Source organism: Pseudochaenichthys georgianus, chromosome 8 (genome assembly GCF_902827115.2).
Source record: "Pseudochaenichthys georgianus chromosome 8, fPseGeo1.2, whole genome shotgun sequence".
NCBI classification, from domain to species: domain Eukaryota; kingdom Metazoa; phylum Chordata; class Actinopteri; order Perciformes; family Channichthyidae; genus Pseudochaenichthys; species Pseudochaenichthys georgianus.
The window spans coordinates 19,888,335-19,914,703 of NC_047510.2; the positions used below are offsets into that span (position 1 = coordinate 19,888,335).

Here is a 26,369-nt window from a genome sequence, read left to right on the forward strand (position 1 = left end):
CATTAGTAATGTTGTCACAGGAGTGCAATACATATAGATTCTGAAAAGTGGTTTCTCATACATTTCATCATAGTTTATTGTTGTGTACTTCACAATGAATTATCTCCAGTTCCTGGTCGTATAAGACTTTCCCTAAATAACTAATGGAAAACAAGGAACGGGGGAATAAATTGCCGAAATCAGGTATTACTGTTTGAAATCTTCAATAACTCAAAGTAAAACAAATGTATTATTCTTTTATTATTTGTTGTCTGATTAACCCTTCCTGACATTCTGTATTTTATTCTGAGTATGTTAAATACTATTATTCTACTTTATTAAATCTAAAGACATGCAAAGAGAAAGGGGTTACATGAAGCAAAAACTGCAAGGCTGTGACTTTCAATGTTGGCAGACAAACTATTTAAAAAAGGATCACCACCCAAACCCTCTTCTCTCAACAAATCTCAACATAAACAAGGAACTGAATGATTCATTTCGGAAAAAAACATATGTAAAAGTTCTTGACTGCTTACTTCTCCTCCTAGTAGTGAGTTATGTTCCTTATTTTTGAGTGAATTGTGGTGAGTAAGAGTGAAGGGCCAGCCCCAAGACGACAAAACAATCTGGGCCTCTTGTGTTTGCCTGCAGTAAGAAACAGGGGAAAGTACCATCTGGATTTCTCTGTGTTCTATAGATACTCAGGGCACAGCAGAACACTGTCAGACATCAAAACGTCCTTATCACATGCACACTCTGAGCTCAGGAAGCAACCACACACACTGCTCTGGTGCACAGCAGAGGAAACTCAGGACCTGCACAGTCGTCAGCTCTTAAAATATCTCTTCCTGCGCTCCCCAGGCTCAGGCCGCTCTGAGATCTGCCGTCGGACTGACGATGCCACAGACTACCCAGCATTCCCTCACTCATGTCCTCCTTTTGTGGATCACCATCCTTTCCATCGTCCAGGTTGTGTTCATCACCCTGTTCTTCACAACAGGACATCACAGCTGGGTGAGACTTTTTCAAATATCCCCAGATTGACTTAATGTGACAGTATCTATTAGGCATTAATGATGAGTTACTTTACGTTGCTAACTAGTACACTAGTTTTACCAAAGCCTTTTACATTTGAGTGAATTAACAGAGCATAGGTTCACCTCTGGTATGTTAAAGCACCTGTGCAGTGCAGCTGTACTTTCTTGTGGTCTTGGTCGTAGCAGCTGGTGAGAAAGACACCCCTGCTTGTGGTCTGCAGCTGGTTACGCATACCCAGAATCCTTTCCCCTAAACACTGGAAGCTTTGTATAATGTTCAGATAAAAATGTTAGCTCTACCTCAATCCCAGATATTAATCAGAACAACACCACAAATACAACCGTAGTGGAGCATAGTTCTTAGCTAGCATCCTGGTGGTAGCCTTCAAAGCAACTCTATTTACTGTTAATGTAAACAATTGACAGTTTAATGCTTTTTATGAACTCTGCTTTAAGACATTTTATTAAGCACTCAAAAATACAAAAATGTAATTTAAAGAGCCTGTTTTTGTGCCCTCAAGTTGGGTTGACCTTGATTTAAAGGCACTTTAGTTTTTCATTATTCTTTGCAACAATTACAGCTGTTTTATTTATTATTTATGAGCATATTTTGTATTTCTGTTCTCTCTTCCAGGCTTTGAGCAGTAGCACTGTAACTCCAGCCATGCAATTTCAGGCTAACATTACGCCCTCGGTAAGACAACTGCAGCTTCAGAGTTTATACCTCTCCTTTCAACTGAATATTCCTACCTTCTGAAAACACACGTTATTGTCAATCAAAATGTAATCCTATTGTGCTCTTCGGGTTTGCATTACTTCATTTCAGAAACACACATCTTCCAGAGAAGTCTGTTCTATCAAATCATGTTTCTACTTGAGGTGCTTTTGTCATGCAGTCTAACCACTCTCCTCACTTCTTGGAGGAAGCAGAGTGACGTCTTTACAACATTCGGGGAAATGCCACTAAATAAACTGTCTCTTTGATTTACTTTTGAAGATAGAGCAAGCTGTCTAATGTCTTCTCGCTGTTAATATGGGGGTACTAGTCTCATCAACACACACATAAATGTTATTTCTGTAATTGGTTCTTCACTTTAGGAGCACTGCATCTTTCGTAATTGTATTTTGAGAATAATGGATCCCTTTCCTTTCAACAGGTCCCCTCTGAGCTCATGGGAAAAGTTGAAATGCTCACCTTTAAGGCTACTGAAGGTAAGGCTATTTCCATACCCAGCTCATGTTTGTACAAAACAAGCTTTATGACAAGTTTGTACAAAATGAGTCATTCACAAGCTGTTGGAAATCATGTAATTGCTGCAGACATGACTGCATCTCATGTAGTTTCATCACGATTGACAGCATTTCCTTTCTGACACCCACAGACAACAAGAAAATCACATGGGCAACAAAGAATCAAGATCAAATCCTGGTTTCAGTAGAACCAGGAGAAACAGTTCTTAAAATAAATAAGGATGGATATTTCTTACTAAATCTTCAGGTGACACTATCTAAATGCAATCGTACAATGGGATCGCTGTACACAGTCAGTCTGAATTCAAAGGACACAGTCATCCTGCAGGGCAGGATCAACACTAACAACTGCAGTACCGGCCTGCTCGGGAAGGTGGAGGAGCTCAATGCAAACGACAGCCTGGAGGTCACCATCATACGGCCAAACGAGGATGATATCATTGATGAAAACGAATATCTTACCCACCTGGATATCGTGTTTTTCCCGAGGAATTAGATCGATATATTCTAATCATAAATATCAATCTGTCGAGATGTGGGAAAGCTGGCAGAAAGTACTCTTCTCTTGTTACAACACAGACCTCTGTCTTTGCTTTTGTATCACCAGACCCAAACTCAGCTCTGTTACTATAGAAAGAATATGAAGTATACCATTTGTATTTTTGTAATTTAATAGATTAGACCATGAAGCATAATTGTCATTGCTTTACCAATAGCAGTGATCAAGGAGGAAATGTTTAGTCAGTGAAGGAGTTTTTATAGTAGTTTAAAGCAACTTTTTATTCTTAATCTCCACATCTACTGGCTGGACTTTGTTATTTGCACCACAGCTTTTATTTGCGACTTGCTGATTTTTATTTCTTGATATGTTTTGAACTATTATATATTTATGTTGAATTTATTTATTGTTTTGACCTTAAATATATACGATATTCTATATTTAACACAATTCCATGGGCTTCCGTCAGCAATTAACCAATGAATGCATGTCACTGTGTGGTTAAGTATGTCATTTTTGTGGCATGCATATATTGTTAGTGAGTCACTAGAATGTATGACACTGTTTTCGTTGTTAATAATTGAACTAATAAAGCTACAATAATACAAACTTCACATGGCCTGGAAGTGCCATGATAACTTTTGGCATTTAAAAACTACGACATGGTATTTCAAAAAATACCATTTTATAATCTGTAGTTGAAAGAAATTAACGTGTTACCTGGTAATGTAAAAACAAGAAGCACCTTTATGCACTTTTTCATTCTATTTTCATGATCTGAAAAATGAAAACAGAAAAGACCAAAAATAAACTCCAAATCTCCTCCTACCTGTATCACACAATATGACACGTGAAATCACGACTGGTAGTGATTTATGGGGAAAGTTTCAGAGAATTTCTCGGTTTTGTCAAAGATTTGCAGATATTATTAATAATAATATATTTAATTGATATAGTGCCTCTCATCTGCCAAGACAAATCTCGAAGTGCAACATGTAACTGGTTGCACTCCGGAGGTGTGTGTATATTAGTTTCATCACCCTGTACTTAAATTGCTGGAACATTTTTAATAAAAATATATATTTTCATTACACTTTTGTATGTACAGAAGTCAATTATAACTTGATGTGTTTAAACGCCCCAACATGGAGCAAAACACAATCACAAGGATGATTTAGTGATTTTGCCTGTGACTCATTTTCAAGACCCCAGATATAAAGTGAAAGTGAGAGGTCATTAATTAAGAGTGGGACCCACAGGTAATGAGTCAATAAGAGAGAGGGATGTGTGTGCTGTCGAAGAATATTGCCTTCTGGGTGACTTGGCAAAGAAAAAAACATTATGGCTCAAACAAACATCCAATATTATATCTGATAGACATCACAACAAAAGAGATACACAAAATGTCAATGGAACATGACGATAGTCATCAAGTCTGTGCCAAAACACATTTTCCAAGCAACTGAGGTTTTCATCTGAAAAAGGAGTCCCACGTCTGTATTAGCTGTTGCTACCACAGCTTTCGATTACCGGGGAGTTGAGATGTTGAATTACATTTACATAACAGTCTCATTTAGCACCCACTCTGTCTTGTTTATTAGAATAATTGTCATGGGTTTGCTTTGTTCCCACATTTGCTTTCCACTGCCCGATGCTCAAGCAGACGTAGAAGAGTTGTCTATCCACATATAAGTATAACTGTGCGGCAGCTTCTGTAAAAACTATCATTTTGTTTTATAGAGAACAACATCATAAATACAACAACTTTATTTTAACCTTGATCAAAATTGGCATTATTTTCAAATTCAATCATTTATTTATACAGCTCCATAGCAAAGAATTACACATGTATCTGGGGGCTTTACAGACTGTAAGACATCCCCAACAGAAACACCACAATAAACAGGGAGAAAAAAAAGGGGCGGGTGGCGCAGTGGTCTGTGCATCTGATCGTCAGATCAAGGGGGGAGCTGGGGAACTCCAGTTCGAAACCCGCTCCTGCCGCCACTGCGTCAGGCCGTTGTGTCCTTGGGCAAGACACTTCACCCGGATTTGCTCCTGTGGGTATTGTCCACAGTACATGTATGATACTAATGTGTACTTGTAAAAGCGCCTCGATGACTTCGCGGCGTGAAGATGGACGGTGTGGCGCAGTGCACTGTGCAATGACCATCAGATCAAGGGGTGAAACCCGCTGCTGCTGCGTCTGTAAAGCCGTTGTGTCCTTGGGCAAGACACTTCACCTGAACTTGCTCCTGTGGGTATTGTCCACAGTGACCATTGCATGTATAAAAAATATGTGTAATGTGTATTTGTAAAGCGCTTTGAGCATCTGGAAAAGCGCTATAATAAATGTAAGGAATTATTATTATTAAGAACCCAAAGGGAGGGTACTGTTTTATTTCTGATCTACAGACCAACACAAGGGGACAGTATTTACCTGTTTTGCTCTGCTGTGTACCTTGAACACCTTTCAGTTTTGTCTTGCACAAGAAAAGTTGCTCTATGCATCACACATTGTTCGGTGTGGAAACAAGGCGTCTATGTTACGGATAAGTAGAGGTGGTTTTCCAAGCAAATTGTGAAACATTTTGATGATTTCTTAACAGATTGATATCCCACAAACCTTCGTTATGATAAGTTTGAGATCATAGGCACAACGAGTGATGTCATCCCACACACATTCTACCTAAAAGTCATGTCTAGATCAAATGAAAGAAAACTAAACTGCTTAATTCCCAACCACATCTGATGCAGCTCCCCCTCCTTTGGTCCTACACAGGCTCTCACACCTCACAGGTCAGCCAGCGCTGGAATATAATCACTCACACATGCATTGAGAAGCATTCATGAAATGAGACTGTACAATAAGTCCAAGCCGAGGCCACCCATGACTTGACCGATAATATTTTTATAGCACTGTAAGTAGTCTACAGTAAGTGTATTACCGAATAGAGGGGAAATTAATTTGGGTTCACCTAACCCACACACACACGCACACACACACACACACACACACACACACACACACACACACACACACACACACACGCACGCACGCACGCACGCACGCACACACACACACACACACACACACACACACACACACACAGGTTCTGGGGTTGGAAAGTGAGTCAGGCAATCTGTTCCCCCTCACCCTACCAAATTCCCCCCCCCCCCCACCTGGCCCTACTACCACTTCCGCTTCAGTTTACAAATACACAACTCTGTGGGTGTTTCAAGAGCAGCTTCTTCGAACAGACACAGCTGAAGGGAATGCGTAACTGTATGAGAGATAGAAAAAGAGATTGAAAAAAAACTAAAAACTTCTGAGAGTGATGAAGCCTTTTGTTAGCACAAGGCATGCCAGCAGGGACGTGCACAGACATTTGGAGGGGCTATTGCTCTAAACTGGAAAAAGGGCCTCCTCCCCGAAAAAAAACTATAGGTTACTTACGTAACCCCAGTCTCAGAGTAACATGAAGTGAGATGTCTCACTAGCGCATCCCATAGTGAGACATCGAACGGAGTGTTATGAATGAGAACACAAGACCTTTTGAAAATTCTAACATAAACTCATAAAATAAAAACACAACACTGTCATTGCAAGTGACACTCAGTTGACTTTTATGTCCAACTGCTAAATTCGTTATTCAGGCACATTTTTTGTTGCGGTCCATATCTCATTAAAATATCTAATGTTAGTAACTATTAAAGAAACAATGGGGACAATTCTGTTTTAATGTAGTTTCACCGTTGTTACTGCTGTGCAGACATAGGCTACTGATAACATAGGGCTTCTATAATTACCTTAAATAAACTCACTAATTAATTAAACCAGTTCAATACGCATTATTCTTATCATTCTTTATGAGCGTAGTAACGGTAAGGTATCTAATTACTTATTTATTTAGAATTCCATAACTTAATAACAGAGATGGTCAAGCTAAAGTAGAGACATGGCAGAAATCCTACAATAAAGCGGGACAGTGAAGTGTTCTCCGTGAGAGGGCGATCAAGAAAAGAGAGCGAGGGTGAGGGAGTTTACGGAGCAGAGTAAAAGACACAGAAAGACAGAAGCACAATAACAAGTATATTTAGGTGTTTTTTTGTAAGTAACCGACAGTGTCAAGAGGAAGTATAGTCCCCTGGTTTGTCCCCTATACTCTAACGGGCAGGAGCCAAGGCAGGCGTTTGGTGTGATCACCATAGCCATATGAGGTTGGACCAGTGGCGGCGCCAGAGATTTTCTCTAGGGGGTGCTGTGGGGGAGCTTGACGTTTCATAGAGGGTGCTCAAACATTAAGGGTTTCCCATTAATGCACCAGCGCTACAGTTGAATTTTCGACTGCAACACTCCCCCCACACACACACACACACACACACACACACACACACACACACACACACACACACACACACACACACACACACACACACACACACACACACACACACACACACACACACATACACACACACACACAGTGCACCCGCGACTGTTACAATGAAGGCTCGATAATCAGCTTACGGCATATAGGTGTAAGCAGGGGTAAAGTGCTATTTTTACAAGTGGGGAGTGGACCTCACTTCCTCTAGTGGGGTCCGGGGGGATGCTCCCCCGGGAAGATTTTTTTTAAATATTGAAGTTAAAAGCATCAATCTGGTGCACTTTGAGAGCAACATTAAGAGATCTATGGATACATCTCTCATCACCCATATGAAACAGAACTGTAAACAGATTTTCTATTTCTTCATAGACATTTTACAAATCACTCCCTAACAGGAAGTCACTCAAGTGTCACAAAGTAATTTAGCCTATGGGTAGGTTAAAAATCGAATGGGTGCTGGCCATCACCTGTCTTGGCTTTATGTTTTTGGTCAAACATTTGTTTGTTTCACATTTGCATTGATGTAATCACTATTTTTTCTAATTTAATAAAAATAACAATAATAATTTTCGAAAAATGCCACAAAAAAAACAAACATATTTCTTGGGGGTGCTTAGGGGGTGCTTTGGCAATCCTGGGGGGTGCTTCAGCATTGTAAACAAAGTCACGTGACTGGGGGCAGATGACAGCGCGGACAAGGTGTGTTTCCCACAGCGAGACACTACAATACTAATTGTGGGCTTATCATGTTGATTCGGCCACAATAGAAAACAAAAAAAACTCTTGCTCTCTCCAGAGGGGCAGGTTAGGATTCAACTTTGAGGGTAGTTTGCAGCCTGCGTTACTCTGAACACAAGGGATATCTTAGTATCTTAGTTGTTTCTGTTTAATTTATTTTACTTATTGGATTGAAATAAGAGATGAGGTACATTGCAAGCTGCTAAACTCAAGCACAGGCATATCTGTCATAATGTTGGACTGATGAAGTATTATTACAGCATGAACACATTCTGGTTGAAGGTGGATGACACAGTTATGTGTCATTGTGCTATTTAAAAAAATACTTTCTCCACAGTATGAGTCGTGTGGTTGAACTGAGTTGGGGGAAACTGTTGCTACTGAAGACAGCAAGGCTCCACCACAGGAAGTTCAACTCGCTACATGATGGCCTCAGTAAAGACTCAAAACATTTTAAATCATTATCTCTTTATTGCTGTATACATAATTTGACATATATAGGGCAGAAAATAAGAAATGATCTCGATCATATAACCACTGAAGGGAAGAATAAATAGTGTGCATTATGTTACAGCAAGAACCGAATTCATTTCTGAGGAGACAGTTTCTATTTTTTTAATTTCAGCATTAACTTGACAAATACACTACATTTATATTCAGCAAAAATAAGAACAACAGTAACACTTTAAAATGTTTGAATGTTTTATTTCTTTATTTTTTTATCTATGACATCCAAGTCGTTTGGTAACATTCAGACGATTACATTTGAAGTAAGTATAAAATAAGCATAACATAAGCAATAGCTTCAACCCCCAGTAAGGAAACCAGCACAGTCCTGACCCTTGTAACACTCAAAAAGGCACATAAATCTTTCTGTTATCGACCTTCTATTTCCTTACAAAGAGAATCATCAATCCATGGTGAGATATCAATGTGATATTTATATCATGTATGCACCGAAGACATTCTCAATGGGTTTGTGTTTCACAACATTTGCGGTATTGCTCACTTCTACATAAATGGCGTCATTTTTGGCGAGGTGAAACACTCCACCGAGATAACTGTTGGATCGTCTTCTCTTGGGCCTCTCGTTTTGTTTGGACAACAGGAGGGGAATACTTTTCCCAGCATACAGTTCGGTATTCCGATGAATAGAGTGGTTAAAATAATCAGTGTCGAAGAAGGAAACCTTGGAATAGACATAGTAATACCCCTCTTTCTGAATGATTAGACTCATGTCTCTGTAGTCCATTTCATGCAGGAGAGGGTCTGCCTCCATGCTCCATGCCATGATAGTCTTTCCATGGACTGCATCTAATCCATCTGGGTCAAAAACAGCAACAATGTGACGTCTGATTCTTTATTTGATTCATATAATGTCCTTAAAATGTATCGATTATTTTAAACAGGTGATTTGAAACTATGAATACGTTGAAATGCAAAAGCTCTGAGAAAATATGCATCTTTCTTCTGCCTTGTTTATAAATTGCAAAATCCACACTGGTCTCACCTGTCAGATGTGCAACCGGTTTGGAAGGAGGAATGACAAGACTGGGAATTTCAGTAGTAGAGGTATCGTCTTGACCTGTGCGAGGAAAATACATAATGTCACTCATGTGGATTAAGTTACTGTAGTAAGATCTCTCTGTTGAGGTAAAAGTGCTAAAACATACCTGCGATCTGCCTAGAGAACGATGCTGAGGTCTCCTGCAATGTAAATACAAATGTGTTACCTCTCAGTTGTGTGTGCATACTTGTTCTCTATTGTGAGCAGATGCAATCACTGTTGTGATAATACATTGAGAAAAACGGCTATCTCGCTGAAGCATGCATTTTGAATTTTGTTAAAGGGTTCCTTTTCGTGTTTGTATGTTGTTGTCTTTCCGCACAGCAAAGTAGGACAGGTCTGTATTTCTGGTAAAATACACCACAATCATGCTACAGGAAATAGACCACTTATTTTCCATTTTCCCTTGTTACGCTTTATAATCTCTAACCACTACTGATTTAATGCTAAAAAGACTTGCCATGCACCCGGGGATCGCTGCCCACAAGCAGGTCTTAAGACGAGGACAGGAAACTGAGCCACTCAGTTAAAACACATACTAACCACCATCACGGGACATCAAGACCACATGCCCCTGTCAAGCATGGACGTCAATGTTTTCCTCATAACTGAACCGGACTTCTCCATCTTTATTCTCTTCCCCATAATAGTGAAATTATTTCACCGTCAGCAGTTTTGGGAGAAAAAAATCATCATTCATATGATTGGAGGAAAGGTCCGTTCTGTTTCTATCATGACAGTCCTTCAATTCACTATTTATAAGAGCCCGACACTCAACTATTGTTAAAGGAAAATGTTTGTATAGAAACAAAAAATCTCACCATAACTCCATCATGACACTATGGGAATATATTGAATCAGAAATTAACTATTGGAAGGGTGGAAGTTTCCACTTTGGTTATGGCAGGCTTATGTGACCAAAGCAGGCGGTTTCCTATGCATAGCATGTGACTCTGGCATGCATTTATAAAACAAAAAGCTGTGAACGATGGTGATCGTCCTACTTAATTAATAAAACTCTCAATGGATAGAGAGTTACACTTTCTCGTCATTAACACATGAAGAGTGTATCTTTATGTTTTTGTTTTGTGACAAATATACTATTTGTGATATTTGGCTATTTGAATAAACTTTGATTGATTGATTATGATATTTCATGATGCCGTTTTATGTTAATGTTTGTATTTTTTGTAATGCTTTTCAAACGTTTTTAGCCTTAAAAATGCATTCAATTCCATTCATATTCAATTCATTCAAATAATTCAATGTGTGCTTAAAAAAACTAGAGTGCAAATATACGGAAGTATTTCAAGAAAATCAAGAAGTTTCCAAGTTTTTTTGTGTCATTGACAAAAACCCAACAAAATGCGTTTGGTTTAAGGCTGACGGAGAGCAAGTCAGAGAAAACGGAAAGTATAAAAAGGTGTTGAAGCTGAATGAGATTTTAAAGACATATTCAGAGGGATTTGGACTCAGAGATGGCGTTGATACTCACAGTTTTAGCAGGTTGGTAGAGGTGGTAGATGAAGCAGGCTTCGATGGCCATGCCGCACAAGGCCAGGCTCACCAGCAGGATCAGCAGGTTCTGCACCTCGTCGCCCCGTCGCCCCTTCTGGCTCAGCCTGGGTGGCACTGGAGGCCGAGTGGCATGGGTGTCCACCACATACACAGAGGGATATCCAGCCGTGGACATACCTACAGTGCTCACTCTGTGACTGAAAGACGCTTCTGTGTGGAGATGTCCCCTACAAGCTGTCAGAGGGTGTTGCTTCAAAGAGTGTTACAGTTGAGAGACAGAGAGAGGTGATAGAGAGCTAAATGGGTGGGCTCACTTGTGGTTGGTTAAAATGGAGAGGCTCACTTGTAGTCAGACAAAGAAAAACCTTTGCCTTGTTGCAGAGGATGCAGAATAGTTTTGAGGCATAAGCATGTACAAAGAGAAACAATATTTTAAATACCACCATCAGACTCAGACAGTCGGGGAAGGTTTAGAGTAGACCATGTATGACTCTTAGATTACATTACATTACATTTCTTTTAGCTGACGCTTTTATCCAAAGCGACTTACAATATGTGCGAAAACCATAAAGAATCAAACTCCGAACAAAAAGGAAAGTGCAGATATATTACATTCAAGCAAAGTCATAGTAGGACTAAGTGCTGGTGAATCAGTTACAAGGCCTACATTAACTCAACAAGTGTTTTTTGGAGTGGTTTCTCTTTCTTTTTTTCTTTTCTTATCTTCTTTTCTTTTTAGATTAAGTATGAGAATGTGAATTGCAACATACTCAATTGTCTGTGAATTGTTTGCTTACCCATACAAAATTATTCTCAAGGCTTCAGTGATGTTAAAACTGTGTGGTCAGCTTCTCCTCTTTTTATACTCATGGCTCCCTCTACAGAATATAAGAGGACAAGACAAGTGTACAACCTACATAAATACACAAATACAACGTTTGTTAAAAGAAACAAAAATAATGTAGAGATTTTTGAGGGTCAAATGGAATTCAGTACAAGAAGTATTACATGTTGACCTTCTCTAATAGTACAGGCTTTCATACTCCAGGCATCACCATGCTCCAAGCACACCATGCACTCTTATAGTGTGCGTGGTGTTTAGTGTAGTGTACTGCACCTTGTCACTCCATCTCAGTTTTGCATGCAGTCACTCCAGACTGCAAAGCGACACAGATAGTGGCTCCACTCATTCAGCTCCGACCAAGGAACTTTACTGAGAGGCTTTTTTACAACTATGGGAGTATGATAGTCAGAACATCTACAGTAAAGTGGCTTTATTGTACAGTTGGTGAACCTGGATTTAATAGACTATGGGCTGTGAGTGGAGGATGATGTCTGCAGGGCTCTGTTTGCTGACAAGTTTGATTCTGACTGTAGATTTAACTTTGGGTTTTGGGTCAAACAAAGACATGCAGTTCACATTTCTATTATCTGCTGGCAGCACAGAGTGTTTTTACCAAACAACGGCAAGGAGCGGCAGCATGGAAGTTGGATACCAGGTAAATATAATATCCTCTCTATCTTCCTGCCATTGTGTCTGGCACAGTGGTGGTGTGATGTTGTATGTTACGTTTTGAATAGCTTTATTAAAGTTTGTGAATAATGTCTTCCTGAACAACAAGCGAAGAAGCCTTGGACTTTGATCTTGAATGCAGAGAGATAAGAAATAGCTGCTGCTGTTGTTGAAGACAGATAAGGAAGAGGTGAAGAGGTAGAAAAGTCAGAATGATGCCCCTGCCTCTCCACACACTACAGAAAACAGGCCTCCTGAACAAGCACAGACATGCTTTTACATGATGCCTACATGATAAATATATAGCCACAATAATAAGATTTAAAATGCTGTATACAAATATGTGTAAGCGAGGGTTGCATCTGTTGAACATACTAAACATGGCTTCATAGTAAAAATGTCCTCATGTTATGACCTCAGTGATTTTAGGGCCCTGACCTTTATGTTGCTTCACACCACAGTCATCATACCACTGCTGCACCCTCTTCAGCTGCAGGACTGTCGTGGTGTAAAGGGCCAGGCCTGTCAGAATGATCTTCACCGGAAGAGTTCACAGTGTTGATGTTGAGCTCTTTTTAACATTCTGCTGCTCTTTATAAACTTTCAATCTACAGTTACAACTAAATGCCTAACATCAGAATCCGAATCAAGTTTATTGCCAGGTATGTTTACACATATAAGGAATTTGCTTTGGTGCTTGGTGGAAAATAGTCTTACAGTCATTGGTGCATGATATGGCGCAGTGCTATGACATAATTTACAACATTTTGAAGCCAAAACAATGAAACCCTGTCAGGACCTTTGAACTTTGTATGAGCTCTTTTTAACTAGAGGTAAAAATGCAGGCAGCAGTAGGCTGCAAAAAAGAGGATTTGCCTACACAAATACCTAAACATCATTATCAGTGTGGCATAATGTGAGCTTTGTTGTTGCTCAGTGTACAACGAGGGCCTTCATTTGAATATAACATTGCAGTTCCTCAGCTAGTGTGATGAAAAGCTGTCCTGCATGGCTGAGCTCAACCTCCACTGTTTCTTTCAAAGGTGATAGCCGGGTCAGGGCTGGTTGTCGGTTTTGCCCTCATCTCCCCCACCGGATACCGGCTGGTGTCTGACTTCAGGAGGTCTGATGGCATTCACATGTGGGTAACTTAAATGCTCTCAAACAACCACTTGCCTTTGATATGATGCTCAATCCCTGTAATAATCTTTCAATCAAGAGTTACACTTTATCACCTGAATCTCCTCCTAGAGCACCATTGTGTTATTTTTAACCAAATATCTGGCAGAAAAGCGTGAGGAGGTGCTCCTTATTTTCATCTAAAGTAACAGACAGAGAATCAACACTTTTGAAACAGGGCTGAAACAGAGGGGTTTATGGGATGCTACAATGCATGATCTGTTTGGTATTTGGAGCCAAAGATATGTTTTGTATATATCTGAGACCTATAATAGTATAATAGGGGACCTTTAAACTCTGATATTGTTGAGAGCAAATGTCACTTTCCAAATTGACACCTTTTTGTTTCCTTCAGGGTGGATTCCACAGAGGATGGAGACTACCGGTTGTGTTTCGACAACAGCTTCAGTAAACTCTCAGAGAAGATGGTGTTCTTTGAGGTGAACATTAACAGTGAGAGCAGTTCAGTTGGAGGCTCAAATGAGTGGGAGAACATGGCCATAACAGAGAGCATGGGGGAGTACAACATGGAGGACATCAGGGTGAGCAAGAAAAACTCAAAGCTATGCATGTGCTTCAGAAGCTCTGAGAGGCAATTCAGATATAAACTTACATTTTCTTTTCAATTCCTTATTTTTGAAATGTGTGAAGCAGGTGAAAAGGGAAGTTACAGGTGTTGTAGAAATACTCAACTGTAATAAAAAAAACAATACATAATAACAATGTCTTTGAGTCCAGTTAAGAACATGGGGGTGGTGCATTTCAGCCTCTTGTGACCAAAATGATGTTTTCCACAACTGATACAAAAAATATCCTGGCAACACCTTTCCCCCATCTAGATAAAAACATCTGAAGAAAGATTATCCTAGCAAAACCTCTGTTAATCTATTCTTGATTATAAACACCGAAGATATGTTTTTATCTCAGATGGATCACAGTATTTGTTTCTGAATTGCCTCTCAGTGGTGTTATACCTCTTCAGACATCACTTGAATGATCAGATGTTATTCTGTCTTAAATCCACACAGAGGCACTGACTTCCTCCCCCTTATCCTCTGTTCCTCCTGTCCCAGGCTCAGATGGACTCTGTGTACCAGCACCTGGAGAGGAGCCGTCAGATCCTGGCTGTGCTGCGGGCCCGAGAGGCGAGGGACCGCTACCTGCTGGAGGACAACCTGTGGAGGGTGTCCTTCTGGTCCTGCCTCAGCCTGCTGGTCATGCTCTTTGTCGCTGTCACTCAGATGTACACCCTGAAACGCCTGTTTGATGACACCAAGCGGGTGTGCACATAGCCGCAACAAAGCTGAGGCTCACAGTGCAAAGTTTGACCCCAAGACCTTATCTGACATGAGCTGAATTTAAAGGGAGGGTACACTTGTTTGGGAAACTGCTTCACCATTGATGTTTTGTGAAACTCTGAATTCCAGTCACAAGGAAACACACTTATAGTACTGTAATACAAAGGCATACGTATACCTACATAAAAGAAACATAAATACACAAACACACAGATACTTGTTGATACTAGAAAACACTGTTCTCACTATATGGTAGTTTTATTGAATTTCAGACTACAATTCACATGGACATGTAATACTCTAATCTATGTTTTATTGTAACAATGGCCAAACAAAATAACATTAGAAACCTCACCTACTATGTGTAGCCTACATTTTCTTTCTCAGGCCTATAAAATCTTTACTGATAAAAAAGCAATGCACACATTCAAAAGAAGCAGTCAATCTCCCTGATCAGTTCCTCCATCTGGAGGTAAAATATTTATGTCAAAAAAAACCATAATGCAATATTTATTGACCACTTCAATCACTATATTACACACTGTGGTGACACTTCGTGGGACTGCTCAGCTTCATTTTTAACATTTCCTGTCATAAAGCATTCGGTGCTCTCGCTCAACCACTTGAAATGCATTTTACTTTGTGGTAACAAAACAAACATGATACAAGAAAATAAAAATGTCTTTATGACTTGGAACGAAATATGGTAATTTATAGTGACTTGTTTATGCTGTCGGCCTCAAATTACAATTTATGTTCAAATAAATAATTGGCAGTCTTCTGGGAGATATGTAACCAAATATATCTGATTAGATTTGTGTTATATTAGATTTTACACTCTTATCACCTGGTTCTGAGCATCAGTTTAGTGCTCAGAACTATTTTAGACATTTCTTGAAGACTAATTATAAATGTATGTCTCCTGAGATTATTTATTTCGACCCGTAACAGCTTTGTCTGAGCTTTTCTTTTTATGTTAGTTGAAAATGAGATATGTAGTTCTTCTGTAGTCCTGCTGTTGTCATGGCGGTCATTTCATTTCCACTTCTGGCCAGGCAATGTCACCACTGGTTTCGACGGGGAGCCGGGCGCCTGTTCAGGAACAATCAGCCAACATTAATCTCATAACCTGGTGACATGCACTGTGACAGGTAATACTGCAGGTCCAGTCTCTGGAACACCAACGGCATTTGTGAGGCGGCACTGTTAGCCAGAGGGATTAGAGAGATCATCCTCCAGAGTTATCGGAAAATATGACCAGACACATTAACCTGGATTACTAAATTAATGCTGGGGGCAAAGGAAAGGGCATTATCAAAATGGCTGCTGACCTTTTGCACCGGGTCACATTGGAGAAGATTAAACGGGGAACTGTATCAAAAGACGTCTAAAAACATCGTAACAGCATTTTTTTCCCGAATAATTTGAGGTAAATGTAATTTATTATTCCCACCCACTTGGAAGTTCTTTGGGTTTTATTGTTTTACAATAAATTCGAACTGTTTTTCACATTAAAGTGAATTTTCCTGTCAAAAAAGACGCATTCAATTTAAGTTGACTGAATGCTGTAAAACAAAACACTTAGAGAAGGAAGTGAATTCCTTGTATACGCAGGGTTACAAATAATAGCTGTAAAAATGGCATGGTTGGATTTTTTTGTTCGTAAAAAGGTTGCCATAGTAACGCTTGCGGTCTTATGTCAGTCTTTAATGGTCTGGATGTAGAGAGAGAGGGGCAAGTTATGAAAGGAAAACCAGGAGTGCCACTAGAGAGAGAAGAGGAAGTGGATCACACGAGACAAAGGAGACACCAACCACCAGAGCCAGTCCCTTTATTGTACACAACACCTCTTTATTGACTCTGCATCCTAAAATCAGTTCATGTTTAGTCAAATCAATTAATTGCTACAGAGGCACTTGACAAGGGTTTGCAAAACAAAAAGAAACAGGAGATTTGTGCAGGTTGGTTTCCATCCCCTTCCACCAGATACAGACCGGGGGAGGGGGGAGGAAAAGGGAGGCAGGGCACATCCATTGGGAAGGAAGGCAGTATTACTACACCCTGATGTATTACAGGGCATTACAGTCTGGGCTTCCCAAGGGCAGGCTGATGTGACAGGCACAAAGGGGGCTTCAACAGACTTTGGCCAATAGGAAGTCTTATCACATGAACTAAGTGGGTTTTTTTGGGAAGATGTCATGTGAAGAGTTTTCAATTTATAGATTTTGGTCTGTTTTACAAGCTTGTTTCTATCCTTTGGGCACTGTCACTGAAAGCCAGACCTGTCAAGAAATACAGGAGGAAGACAAAGCACACTCTGTCTCAGGGTCTATATTTAGGATTCAATTTACAGTTTTGATGTCATGTTAGGTTGGCTAACTACAGCTTCTGTCGACGGAGTGTGCCCTCATTTTCCAAAACTCCCACCACCACTACTACTGATCAGACCTAAAACAGAAAACATCCTAGTAGCCCAACGTCACTCCCAGCTTGACCACCTACATTTGTTTTTAAAATGATCAAAAACTCAAAATGCAATCAATAGATAATTCATTCGCAAATAATCCCAGCTGTGTGTCCAACCCCAGGTGCCCCTCCAACCCCACGCCACCACATACAACGCATTTACACAGCTAATCCCTGTAGCGGAACCCTGAATAAAAGACCAGGAGAAACTGGGGAGCCGAGTTGTGCAGAGCTGATACAATTGCAACCAAAAACATCAAATTAAAAGACAATGCCCAGGTTATAAATAATGCATCAGGAGATGACAGATCTCTTTTTACCAACAGCCATGCCTAATTTATTAGTGCTTCCTTTAAACCACTACAGTTGCATTTTAACAGTTTGGGATTTGATAAGAATTACAAGCATGTTTTTGTTATCAGCCCTGCGAATAAATGAAATACAAGTGCTAACTCCCCAGTATAGGCCAGCTATATACAATACTTTATTGCATGGAAGCAGAACTGAACGCAATAATAAATGTCCTTGACAGCTAAACCCGGAAAGAGATGTGCCAGCCCCTAAATGCTTAATACCATCTTTATTCTCTAAATCACGTCCTGGTACTACACACCCCACCGCTTCTCTGAGTGTGATCCTCTGAGAGGAAGCCGTTCCGTGTGCTCTGCTCTATATGAACCAGTTAATCCAGGAATGAACAAAGTCTACCCTGAAGGCTGAAGGTCTCATTGGGGTTCAACTGAGATTTAAAGGGATTATAATTCAAGGCTTTAAAAAGGTAGAATTACTGGAGACAAAAGCATCTCTCAAAGTGCAGACGGCCTTCAGCCTGTACGTCTCTCTCCTGCGTCTCCGTGCATAGTGTCTGGTAACGGACTACAACATCCTGTAATGAGAGGTTTGCTGTAAGGCTACATGGCTAGAAGTGCTTGGATTATAACGGTCAATCTGACATCTTTTCATTGTGGAAGTAAAAGTAAATCACAGATATGGGGGGGGGGGGGGGGGGCTGAAGCTACTCTCACACAACCCAGCCCCATTTCATGCTTTGCTTTTCTGTGATTTCATTTTTTAAAGCTACTTTTCTGATGGTCATAAAAACAACACTCAAATATAATAACAAAAGGGCCGAAGGGGAAATGCAATCTGCACCACCAAGATAACAACAGTGAAAATAAGCTATTGTTTTCAGTAGGAATCAGTTAGGAAATGAAAACCCAGTCCAACATTAACAACAGGTTAATGTGAATAATACACAGAGATCTACAGCTGGGCGTTTCCCATCTGCTGAGGGAGGGGAGAAGAAAGCCAGCGTTTGACAGTTAATAAGTTACTTAATGAGCTTATGCTCGTCGGAACCTCGTCAGAAGAAATATACCAGTTATTGTAGTAAAAATAAGCTCTGAAGTTGAATTTGATACATCGTCTCCTAACTACTGAGGCTAAATGCATCCCACAGGTCAGCTGGGTTTCATTTAACACAATTTCCACAGCAGTCAAAAGTAATATTCAAGTGGTAAAGGGATTTCTGTCTTTCATGTACACTGATAAAGATGGTATTAGCAGCTTTTTTACATTGCTTGAAGAGACATATTTGTACGGCTTGACGACACACATTATGCACCGCTATGAGTCAGCCCCTCCCCTCGAGCCCCCGCCCTTCAGTGTGCAGATTCACACACCCACACACAAACACACACTTGGCCACAGCTCTAGTCTAGCAGGGAGGGCTCAGCAGGGCGGATAATGGTGGGCCGGTGAGAAGGAGCCCCGGGAGGTCTTCGGCTGCAACGGGGAGAGAAGATACAACAAGGAGTGAGACGCGCTCACAAAGAGACAGTGGAGAAACCAAAACAACCCGACAGAGAAAACAGACGGAGAAACAGAGGGAGAGGAGGAATAATACAAAGATATATAATAATAATAAATGTTGAGATGGGACAACTTGTTGAGCTTGAGGAATGACAAACCATGCCTGTGACTCTTGGAAGACAGAGGATGATGCCGTTAGTGACATAATGTTACAAATGCAGTTCAAAAAATAAATGGCGTTATACACAAACAAAGTTTTGACAATTGCATCATAACAGCAAATGTTACCTAGGTACACCAGGTGGGACGCGGGCGGGCCGGGAGGGGATCTGTGGGGGTGCGCTGAAGGGGTCTTGGTGGCTGTTGAAAGCGTTGATGGGTGGGCCCGGGCGCGAGGGGATGGGTGGAGCTCCGAAGGCGGGAGAGGGGTTGAGCGGCACTCCGAAGGCAGGGGAAGGGTTCATGGGTTGTCCCGGGGTGGGGCCACGTGCAGCGTGCGGGCGGCTGGGGGCCGGGGCGGCTGCTGGGGGGGGTCTGCGCTGAGGGGTGGGGCTGAGGGAGAAATATGATTAAATCTCGCATAATAATAATAATCATATATATAATAAAGTACAAAAATACAAATAAAAAATAGTGCAAGAAGTCTATATACATGTAAATAGAATATTATATGTAAAAGAACAGAATATGAAATTAAATAATGTACATTAAGACAAAATTAAATACAGTTTAAGGATCAGGGGGTCCAAACTTTTTTCACGAGGGCCACATACAGAAACATATACGAAGGTCTGGGCCCCTCACTAGAGGTGAGGTATTTTGCCTCATATGCTAAGTTATACCTTTGCAAAATCTATCAAATGTAGGTAAATTAAGCTTGATACTTGAATATGCTGTAAGAAACACAACAACCTAAATCTCAGCTCTCTATAGGGTTTCATTTATTTAGTTTGCAGCTCATGCCTTAAAACAGAAGCTTCAGATTGCTTATACAAAGACCTGTTATGCAAATAAGTGATTGGGCAAAAAGCCTAAGCTGAACTAAGATTAGTTTAAAAATGTTGCCAACTTTAATTGATTGAAGTTATTTGAAAAGTGGGCACACATGAATACTGTGATATATATTTGTACATATATATTTAATTAGTACAATGTATGACAAGCGCAAGTTACATTTTTGGGCCATATTTCATTATACTATTTGTATTAGCTGAGGGCCGTTTTAAAATGGCCCCCGGGTGTGTTTGGACACCCCTGATCTAGAGCTAAATGCTAGTTAACCCTTATCTCACCTGGCGTCTTGGATCCAGTTGTTATTTGCGGGTGGGGGTACTGGGGTGGTGATGGTGCTGGTGCTGATGTCTCCGATAATGACCAGGGCCTCCTTGAGCGCGTGATACATGCGCAGCAATTCGTCTCTGCGCTGGGCCTGGTCAGCTGACTCCTCCATCAGGCTGTTCTGGTCCCCAGACGAGTAGAGGTAGGCGAGCAGCTCCGAGTGGATGAAGTCCTTCGCCTGAATGGAGATTAATAGTGTTAGAACAGAGGGGGGGGGGGGGCAACTCATGTCGTAAAAACTGAGCATTTTAATTACGACAACGGCGAGGGAATTAATGCATGGATTGGAGAGATTTGATCCTCAAAACAAAATATTAGAAAACCATGGGAAAGGAGCTGCAATGGTGGATGTGGTGTGTGTGTGTGTGTGTGTGTGTGTGTGTGTGTGTGTGTGTGTGTGTGTGTGTGTGTGTGTGTGTGTGTGTGTGTGTGTGTGTGTGTGTGTGTGTGTGTGTGTGTGTGTGTGTGTGTGTGTGTGTGCAGCTGGTGGTTTGCTGGAAGCCATCAAGTGAGCTCACCACAATAATAAAACCTAATTAATGGACAGTGGACAAGTCAGTGTGAGCAAACGCCGTAAATCTTGTTAATTAGTGTCTTCAAGTTTATGACCCTGTGAGCCCATGAAATGCATGAACACTGTTGCTATTAAAATGAACAAGGCAACGACACGATACTCTGCAGAGCTCTATGGTGCAATGAAATGAATACTTCATAAAGTAGTCCTTTGTTTGGTCTCAGATCAGTGGTTTATCAGGTGCCTGATATCTTTAGGGACGTGGGATGCTACATCTGCTGGACTAGCAGCGTATTGGTCAGGATACATAGCTAATGGAAACCTCAGGGTTTATATAGTTTGTAAGAAAATGTTGCAAGATGGGCATCCTGTTGTTTGGGAGGATAGTCAACGGCTGCATTTTTCATAGCAAAAATCCTTAAGTATGGGAGGACACACTCACACACAACACATTTGCTCTGCTGTACTCTTCACTGTACAAAAGGTGTAGTTATAAATGAATAGTATTTTTTCTGTACATTTAAGTGATAAATAGTGCACATCGTAATGGTAATAGACTCAGTAGATCTTTGTCATTGTGTTCCCAGATGTGCAGGCACTTGTGTGTGTGCTGCTGAGGACTGTTGGACTCACGCTGTTGATCATGAGATGCATGATGGTTTTGGGCACAAGGTCTCTGGTGGATTTATTGATGATGCCGATGTACGAATCCACCAGGTTACGGATGGTTTCCACCTGTCGCTCCAACTGAGGGTCCATAGAGAATGTGTCTGCAGGGGCAGCGTCATCATTGTCCGTCTGACAACACACACGTCAAAATATATCAAAAAGACATCTTCATAGCTGCTGCAGTGTGTGTGTAATCATTCCCACTGCCACAGGAAGGATACACATGTTCCTCACTCTAGGTTTAAAAACCATGTCAATTAATTTATAAAAACAGAAAGCCCCCTGTCCAACCCCCCCACGCACCTGGTCCTTCTCGGGATAAACTCCAGCCCTGAGGAAAGAGGCTTTCCAGCTGTCCACATCCTCTTGAGAATCACATGCCAGTTCAACTTGGCGAAGATCCTTGTAGACGTTTCTGTACAGACAACATGAGGCTTTGAAGGGAATATAATAATACACAAGGACAAGCTTCATGCACACAAAGGTTAAGGCGCATATGCATTCACAGGCTTTCATTTGCAACCTAAGTCTGACCTCTGTTCGGTGTTGAAGATTGCAAAGACGTGCTTCGTGGACATAAAGCCTTTCTCCACATCTCGGAGCTTCAGGTTATCGAGGGGCAGCATGTACTTCTTCTCTTTCTCCTAGCACGAGGCGGACAAAATACACGTTGAGCAAAATTGAAACCTGGAATATACAGCACAAAGAAGTGACATCTCCTATAAGGGATACATTGTATATATTGTTATTGCAGATCTCCACCAATGAGTAGACATGATGGAATGCACTTTTCACTGTGTGGTGTGGACCACCACCAGGCTGGCGAGATGGAGAAATGCATGATGGGGGAGAGGAAGAAGACGAGGAGCATGAGGGAATTCTGGGGGGGGTGGGGTGCCAGCTTTCACTGTTGAGCAGAGACATCTGGAAGCATTTACATCTGCACAGAGCGCGGCGCAGGCCCAACAGTTACATCACTCACAGCTCCACACAATCCCCCACCCCCAACACACACGGTCCAATATTTAACTGCACGTGCAGAGACAAACAAACATATTGAACACACATATATGGGATTTCAGTGAGAGCAAAGACATGCAGACACACATTGATGTCCAACCGCCTTAATATTAAAAGATTCAGGCGGACTGATGTGGACAAGCGCCTTCACACATGCACACTTGTACACACACAATCACCCCCCCCCCCCCCCCCCCGGGCCCCCGTAACCCAGTACGATTTCCTGCAAATTCCAAAGTCAGATCCCGGCTGGAACATTTCAGCCCGCCTGCCACGTCAGTTTGCCTCCACCATCCTCCCTCTCTTATTCTCTTTCTTTCTCTTCGCTTTCGCAAAAAGGCGAGCGACGCAAAATGCTCCGTGTCGGTTAGTGTTGGGACACACCGAGGCCACTGGACTCGAGGTCATCTTAACCCGTGGTTAACAGTGGTTTCTTTTAGTGGTCTTTTTATTCTGCTTTAAGGACACGACCGAGGCCTTGTGAAGAAGGTAGAGCGGTGAGTAAAGAAATGCTATTGCACTTTAAACCACTGTTTTCAAATGTTAAATGTAGTCTTAAGTTAAACTGACCATTTGATTTAATCACGTTAACTTAATCGATCTTTCCTACACTATTTGAAAATGTCTATACTATAAATAATTTGAAAAAATGGTAGACCCGAGTAAGCACATACTGTAGTTATTTAGCGAAGACGGAATGCAGCCAACCTTCTCTTGATTTGTTTTGCTTCAATTGGTTGAAAACATTGTGCAGGCTAGATTTGTTATATAAAGTTATTTTTGAGATATTAAACGTTTATTAACATAACAAGTATAACCATGATTCAGCAGTATGGCTCCAGATACTATCAGTCACTTTCTATGTACGTGGCTTTTTCAAAATGTGCGATTGCTCCACTGGGCTAATGTTTGCTCTCTGTGCCCTCTGTCCTACTGTCCTAGGGTAGCGACCTGCAGCCACAATGACCTCGGGGTCTTTCCTCCCATCAGAGTTACCCTAACCCCCCCGCCTGCCCAGTGTTCAGACTACCTGTTCATCAGGTTACAGCTGAACAGTAGTCTGCACATTGGTTAGGCTGGGCTGGGACGCACACACCTCCAGCCGCCAAATCGCCACCTTGGAAAATGTATTCTAATTCTGCTACATCTTCATCTGTATGCATTATTAATCACGTCACCTTGTCTGAACTATCTTTATTATCTCCAGTGGAACACAGAAGGTCCTCTCACCTCCTCGTCTTTGTACCAGGACAGGGACTCTGCAGTCAGGATAAACCAGTACTCCTTGGAGCCTCCCTTCATGATGCTGATGTTAATGGTTAGCCAGCCTTTCCTGATCACCTACACAGGGAGGAGACGATATAGGGGAGAGCAAAGGGTGATGGGGGGGGAGAGGGACAACAGGAGGGCGAAGGAAAACAGCTTTATCAATCAAGTTTATTCATTGGTGACATAAGGGTCCCATAGGTGTACTGGGATGTGACTGACGCTAATAAAACCTTACCTTCTTACCTGCTGGCTCACTGTATACGTGGTATTACTTTATCCTATTGTCTTAATATTCAACATGTAATGTGTCTATGAGTCTAGTATTAATTAAACATGCATATCATAGTGAGGATTAAATGGAATGAGTGGCGTGATCAAAGGGACAGTAATGCATACTGTGTGTTACATTGCTAAATGTATACAAAAAGGAACAAATGGTTTGATTGAAGATCCTAAAAAGTGGTTCATTTTCGACAGAAAATAAATCTTTAAACAAACAAACAAACAAACAGGACCAGATGGTGTCCAGAGCCTCAACTCAGAGACAAAGAGCAAAGGTCGACGGTGGTATGTAGGTGTCAGCGGGTCAGTTAGAGCTAGGCTATGTATTAGTTGTTTTTAAAAAAAACATGAATTACTTTTAAAGCTAGACTATGTATTAGTTGTTTTCTAAAAAGCAGCATTAGTGGGGTTAACAGGACAACTGTGTAAGTAAAAATGAGGAGAAATGAGTGCAGAAGAATGGGGTAAAGTAATATAGAGAGATGGCTAGTTAGATAATCTCCCAGACTTAATAAAGAGACATAAAGGGAAACGATAAAATGGGAGATGGAGGCAGGAAATACACCAGACTAAGAGGTCGAGTTCAGAGCATAGGCCACGCAGGAGCCCTTTTAGCTCTGTGCCTCCATTTTCTCCCCACATACACCGCCATGTACTTAAAGTACAATATGTCTATCTGTGTGTCTAAAAGTGTTATTCTTCTGCACTCCCTCTCCATCCAGCAGAGGACTAGGGTGAGTGATGGGGTTAACACATGTTAATTAGTTCAAACAGCAACATAAACATGAGGAGGCAATAACATATTAGATATGCAGGGGAAAAACTACTTTAAAGTTTTAAATCCACTTTGTTAAAGTCAGAGGGAAATGTTATACCAATTGACATTAAGAAAGAGGAGATAATGAGATGCTTTAGTTTGAATACTTGTTGCTAGTAGATGACAACTGCCAAGATGGTTGTAGATGTATGTGTCACACGTATTTGTTTAAGGTGTACGATTACTTCTGAGATGAACTCCAAAGGAAAACAACATTTGAATGATTACAATGAAACGAGCCCATTGACATCATTGGAATGTATCCCAAAGCCATGACCAGTCCCCATACGACATTACAAACTAATTTGATTTGCTCTAAATACAGAAATACTCATTAGGAACGTGGAGACTGGTGGGTTTTGGATATGTATGTCGTTTTAGAGGGAAATGGTTTTTACATACACATTTACTTTAAAAAGAAATCATTGGAAATTAATGCAAAGAAGATTTCAAAGAACCCCCCCCCCCACTCCCTCCCGTTTCGACCCCCCCAGCGATGTTAGGGATGATGCTCACGAGGCACACTTTCACACAGCACGAGGCAGCAGCAGAGGTATAAACCCTAAGACATGAGAACTGACCCCACTCCACGGTCAGCGATGGAGGATTTCTCTCTGAGGTCCTTAACAGGAAACACAAAGCATTGCCAAGTGCAACAATCTCTTGGAATTATAATGTCCCGTTTAAAAATATTTGGTGGTGAAAAAGTTAAATGTTAGTAGCAACCCAGATGTGTCCAATTAAAGACAATTACTGTCTTAATAAAAGAAACCAAGAATTACGAGTGAACCTGCCGCGTGTTACTGTTTAGTCAGTTCCAAATTACTGGTAACTGCGAGCTAAAGCTAGAATTGATGTTGATATGAATTTCCTCTGGAGACTCTACCTTCTCCTCTTGGACCTCTCCTAGTACGCCAAGCTGCAGAGGGGTAAAACAACTCATTATGGTGAGGTATACATTCCTGTATGTGCAGGAAGCCGTTTGTCCAGTTGTCTCTCAGCTGTCTCCTCCCCTCTAACCATACTGGCTGACCTGTGTGTTGGCCTCAGTCTCCTGCATGGCCTACCCCTGCTGCCCCCGGCAGAGCGCGGTTAGAATATTTCGGGTACTTACCAGAATCTCACCCTGCAGTTAAAAGGAAGGTGAGGGAAAATTCAAGCAAAGGGGGGCAGGCAAAGATAAGGAAGAGATGAGAGATGGGAGGAGAGGGA

The 26,369-nt window shown here is 41.2% G+C and overlaps 3 protein-coding genes and 1 long non-coding RNA gene across 11 annotated transcripts in view; 2 read left to right on the top strand and 2 right to left on the bottom strand.

Moving 5' to 3' along the window:
• Window positions 1–8,376: 8,376 nt before the first annotated feature.
• On the bottom strand, window positions 8,377–11,232 carry tnfsf14 (TNF superfamily member 14). The gene is made up of 4 exons (XM_034088602.2): window positions 10,958–11,232; window positions 9,569–9,602; window positions 9,406–9,480; window positions 8,377–9,218 (listed from the first exon to the last, which is right to left on the bottom strand). Exons 1-4 carry the CDS (start codon window positions 11,153–11,155, stop codon window positions 8,836–8,838), a joined length of 690 nt encoding a protein of 229 aa, XP_033944493.1. The 5' UTR covers window positions 11,156–11,232; the 3' UTR covers window positions 8,377–8,835.
• Window positions 11,233–12,290: 1,058 nt separating this feature from the next.
• Window positions 12,291–14,964, top strand: LOC117450692 (transmembrane emp24 domain-containing protein 1-like). The gene is made up of 4 exons (XM_034088601.1): window positions 12,291–12,479; window positions 13,537–13,634; window positions 14,028–14,214; window positions 14,746–14,964. Exons 1-4 carry the CDS (start codon window positions 12,291–12,293, stop codon window positions 14,962–14,964), a joined length of 693 nt encoding a protein of 230 aa, XP_033944492.1.
• A 1,821-nt stretch (window positions 14,965–16,785) lies between these two features.
• Window positions 16,786–26,369, bottom strand: part of dnm2a (dynamin 2a) — a 28,249-nt gene continuing 18,665 nt past the window's right edge. For 3 of the 8 annotated variants that reach the window (XM_034088549.2, XM_034088543.2, XM_034088547.2), the window contains 7 exons: window positions 24,020–24,130; window positions 22,304–22,413; window positions 22,073–22,184; window positions 21,734–21,898; window positions 20,541–20,764; window positions 19,537–19,800; window positions 16,786–19,221 (listed from right to left, as the gene is read on the bottom strand). In XM_034088549.2, the coding sequence (XP_033944440.1) occupies window positions 19,149–19,221; window positions 19,537–19,800; window positions 20,541–20,764; window positions 21,734–21,898; window positions 22,073–22,184; window positions 22,304–22,413; window positions 24,020–24,130 (1,059 nt within the window). In that variant the 3' untranslated portion in view covers window positions 16,786–19,148. Of the gene's footprint in view, window positions 19,222–19,536; window positions 19,801–20,536; window positions 20,765–21,733; window positions 21,899–22,072; window positions 22,185–22,303; window positions 22,414–24,019; window positions 24,131–26,043; window positions 26,077–26,271; window positions 26,284–26,369 lie in introns of those variants that run through there. The other 5 variants (XM_034088545.2, XM_034088541.2, XM_034088546.2 and 2 more) reach the window with 3 other exon arrangements.
• LOC117450699 (uncharacterized) lies at window positions 23,040–24,087 on the top strand. Its single transcript, XR_004552589.2, has 3 exons — window positions 23,040–23,286; window positions 23,732–23,916; window positions 23,997–24,087. It is a non-coding gene; the product is annotated as an uncharacterized lncRNA (long non-coding RNA).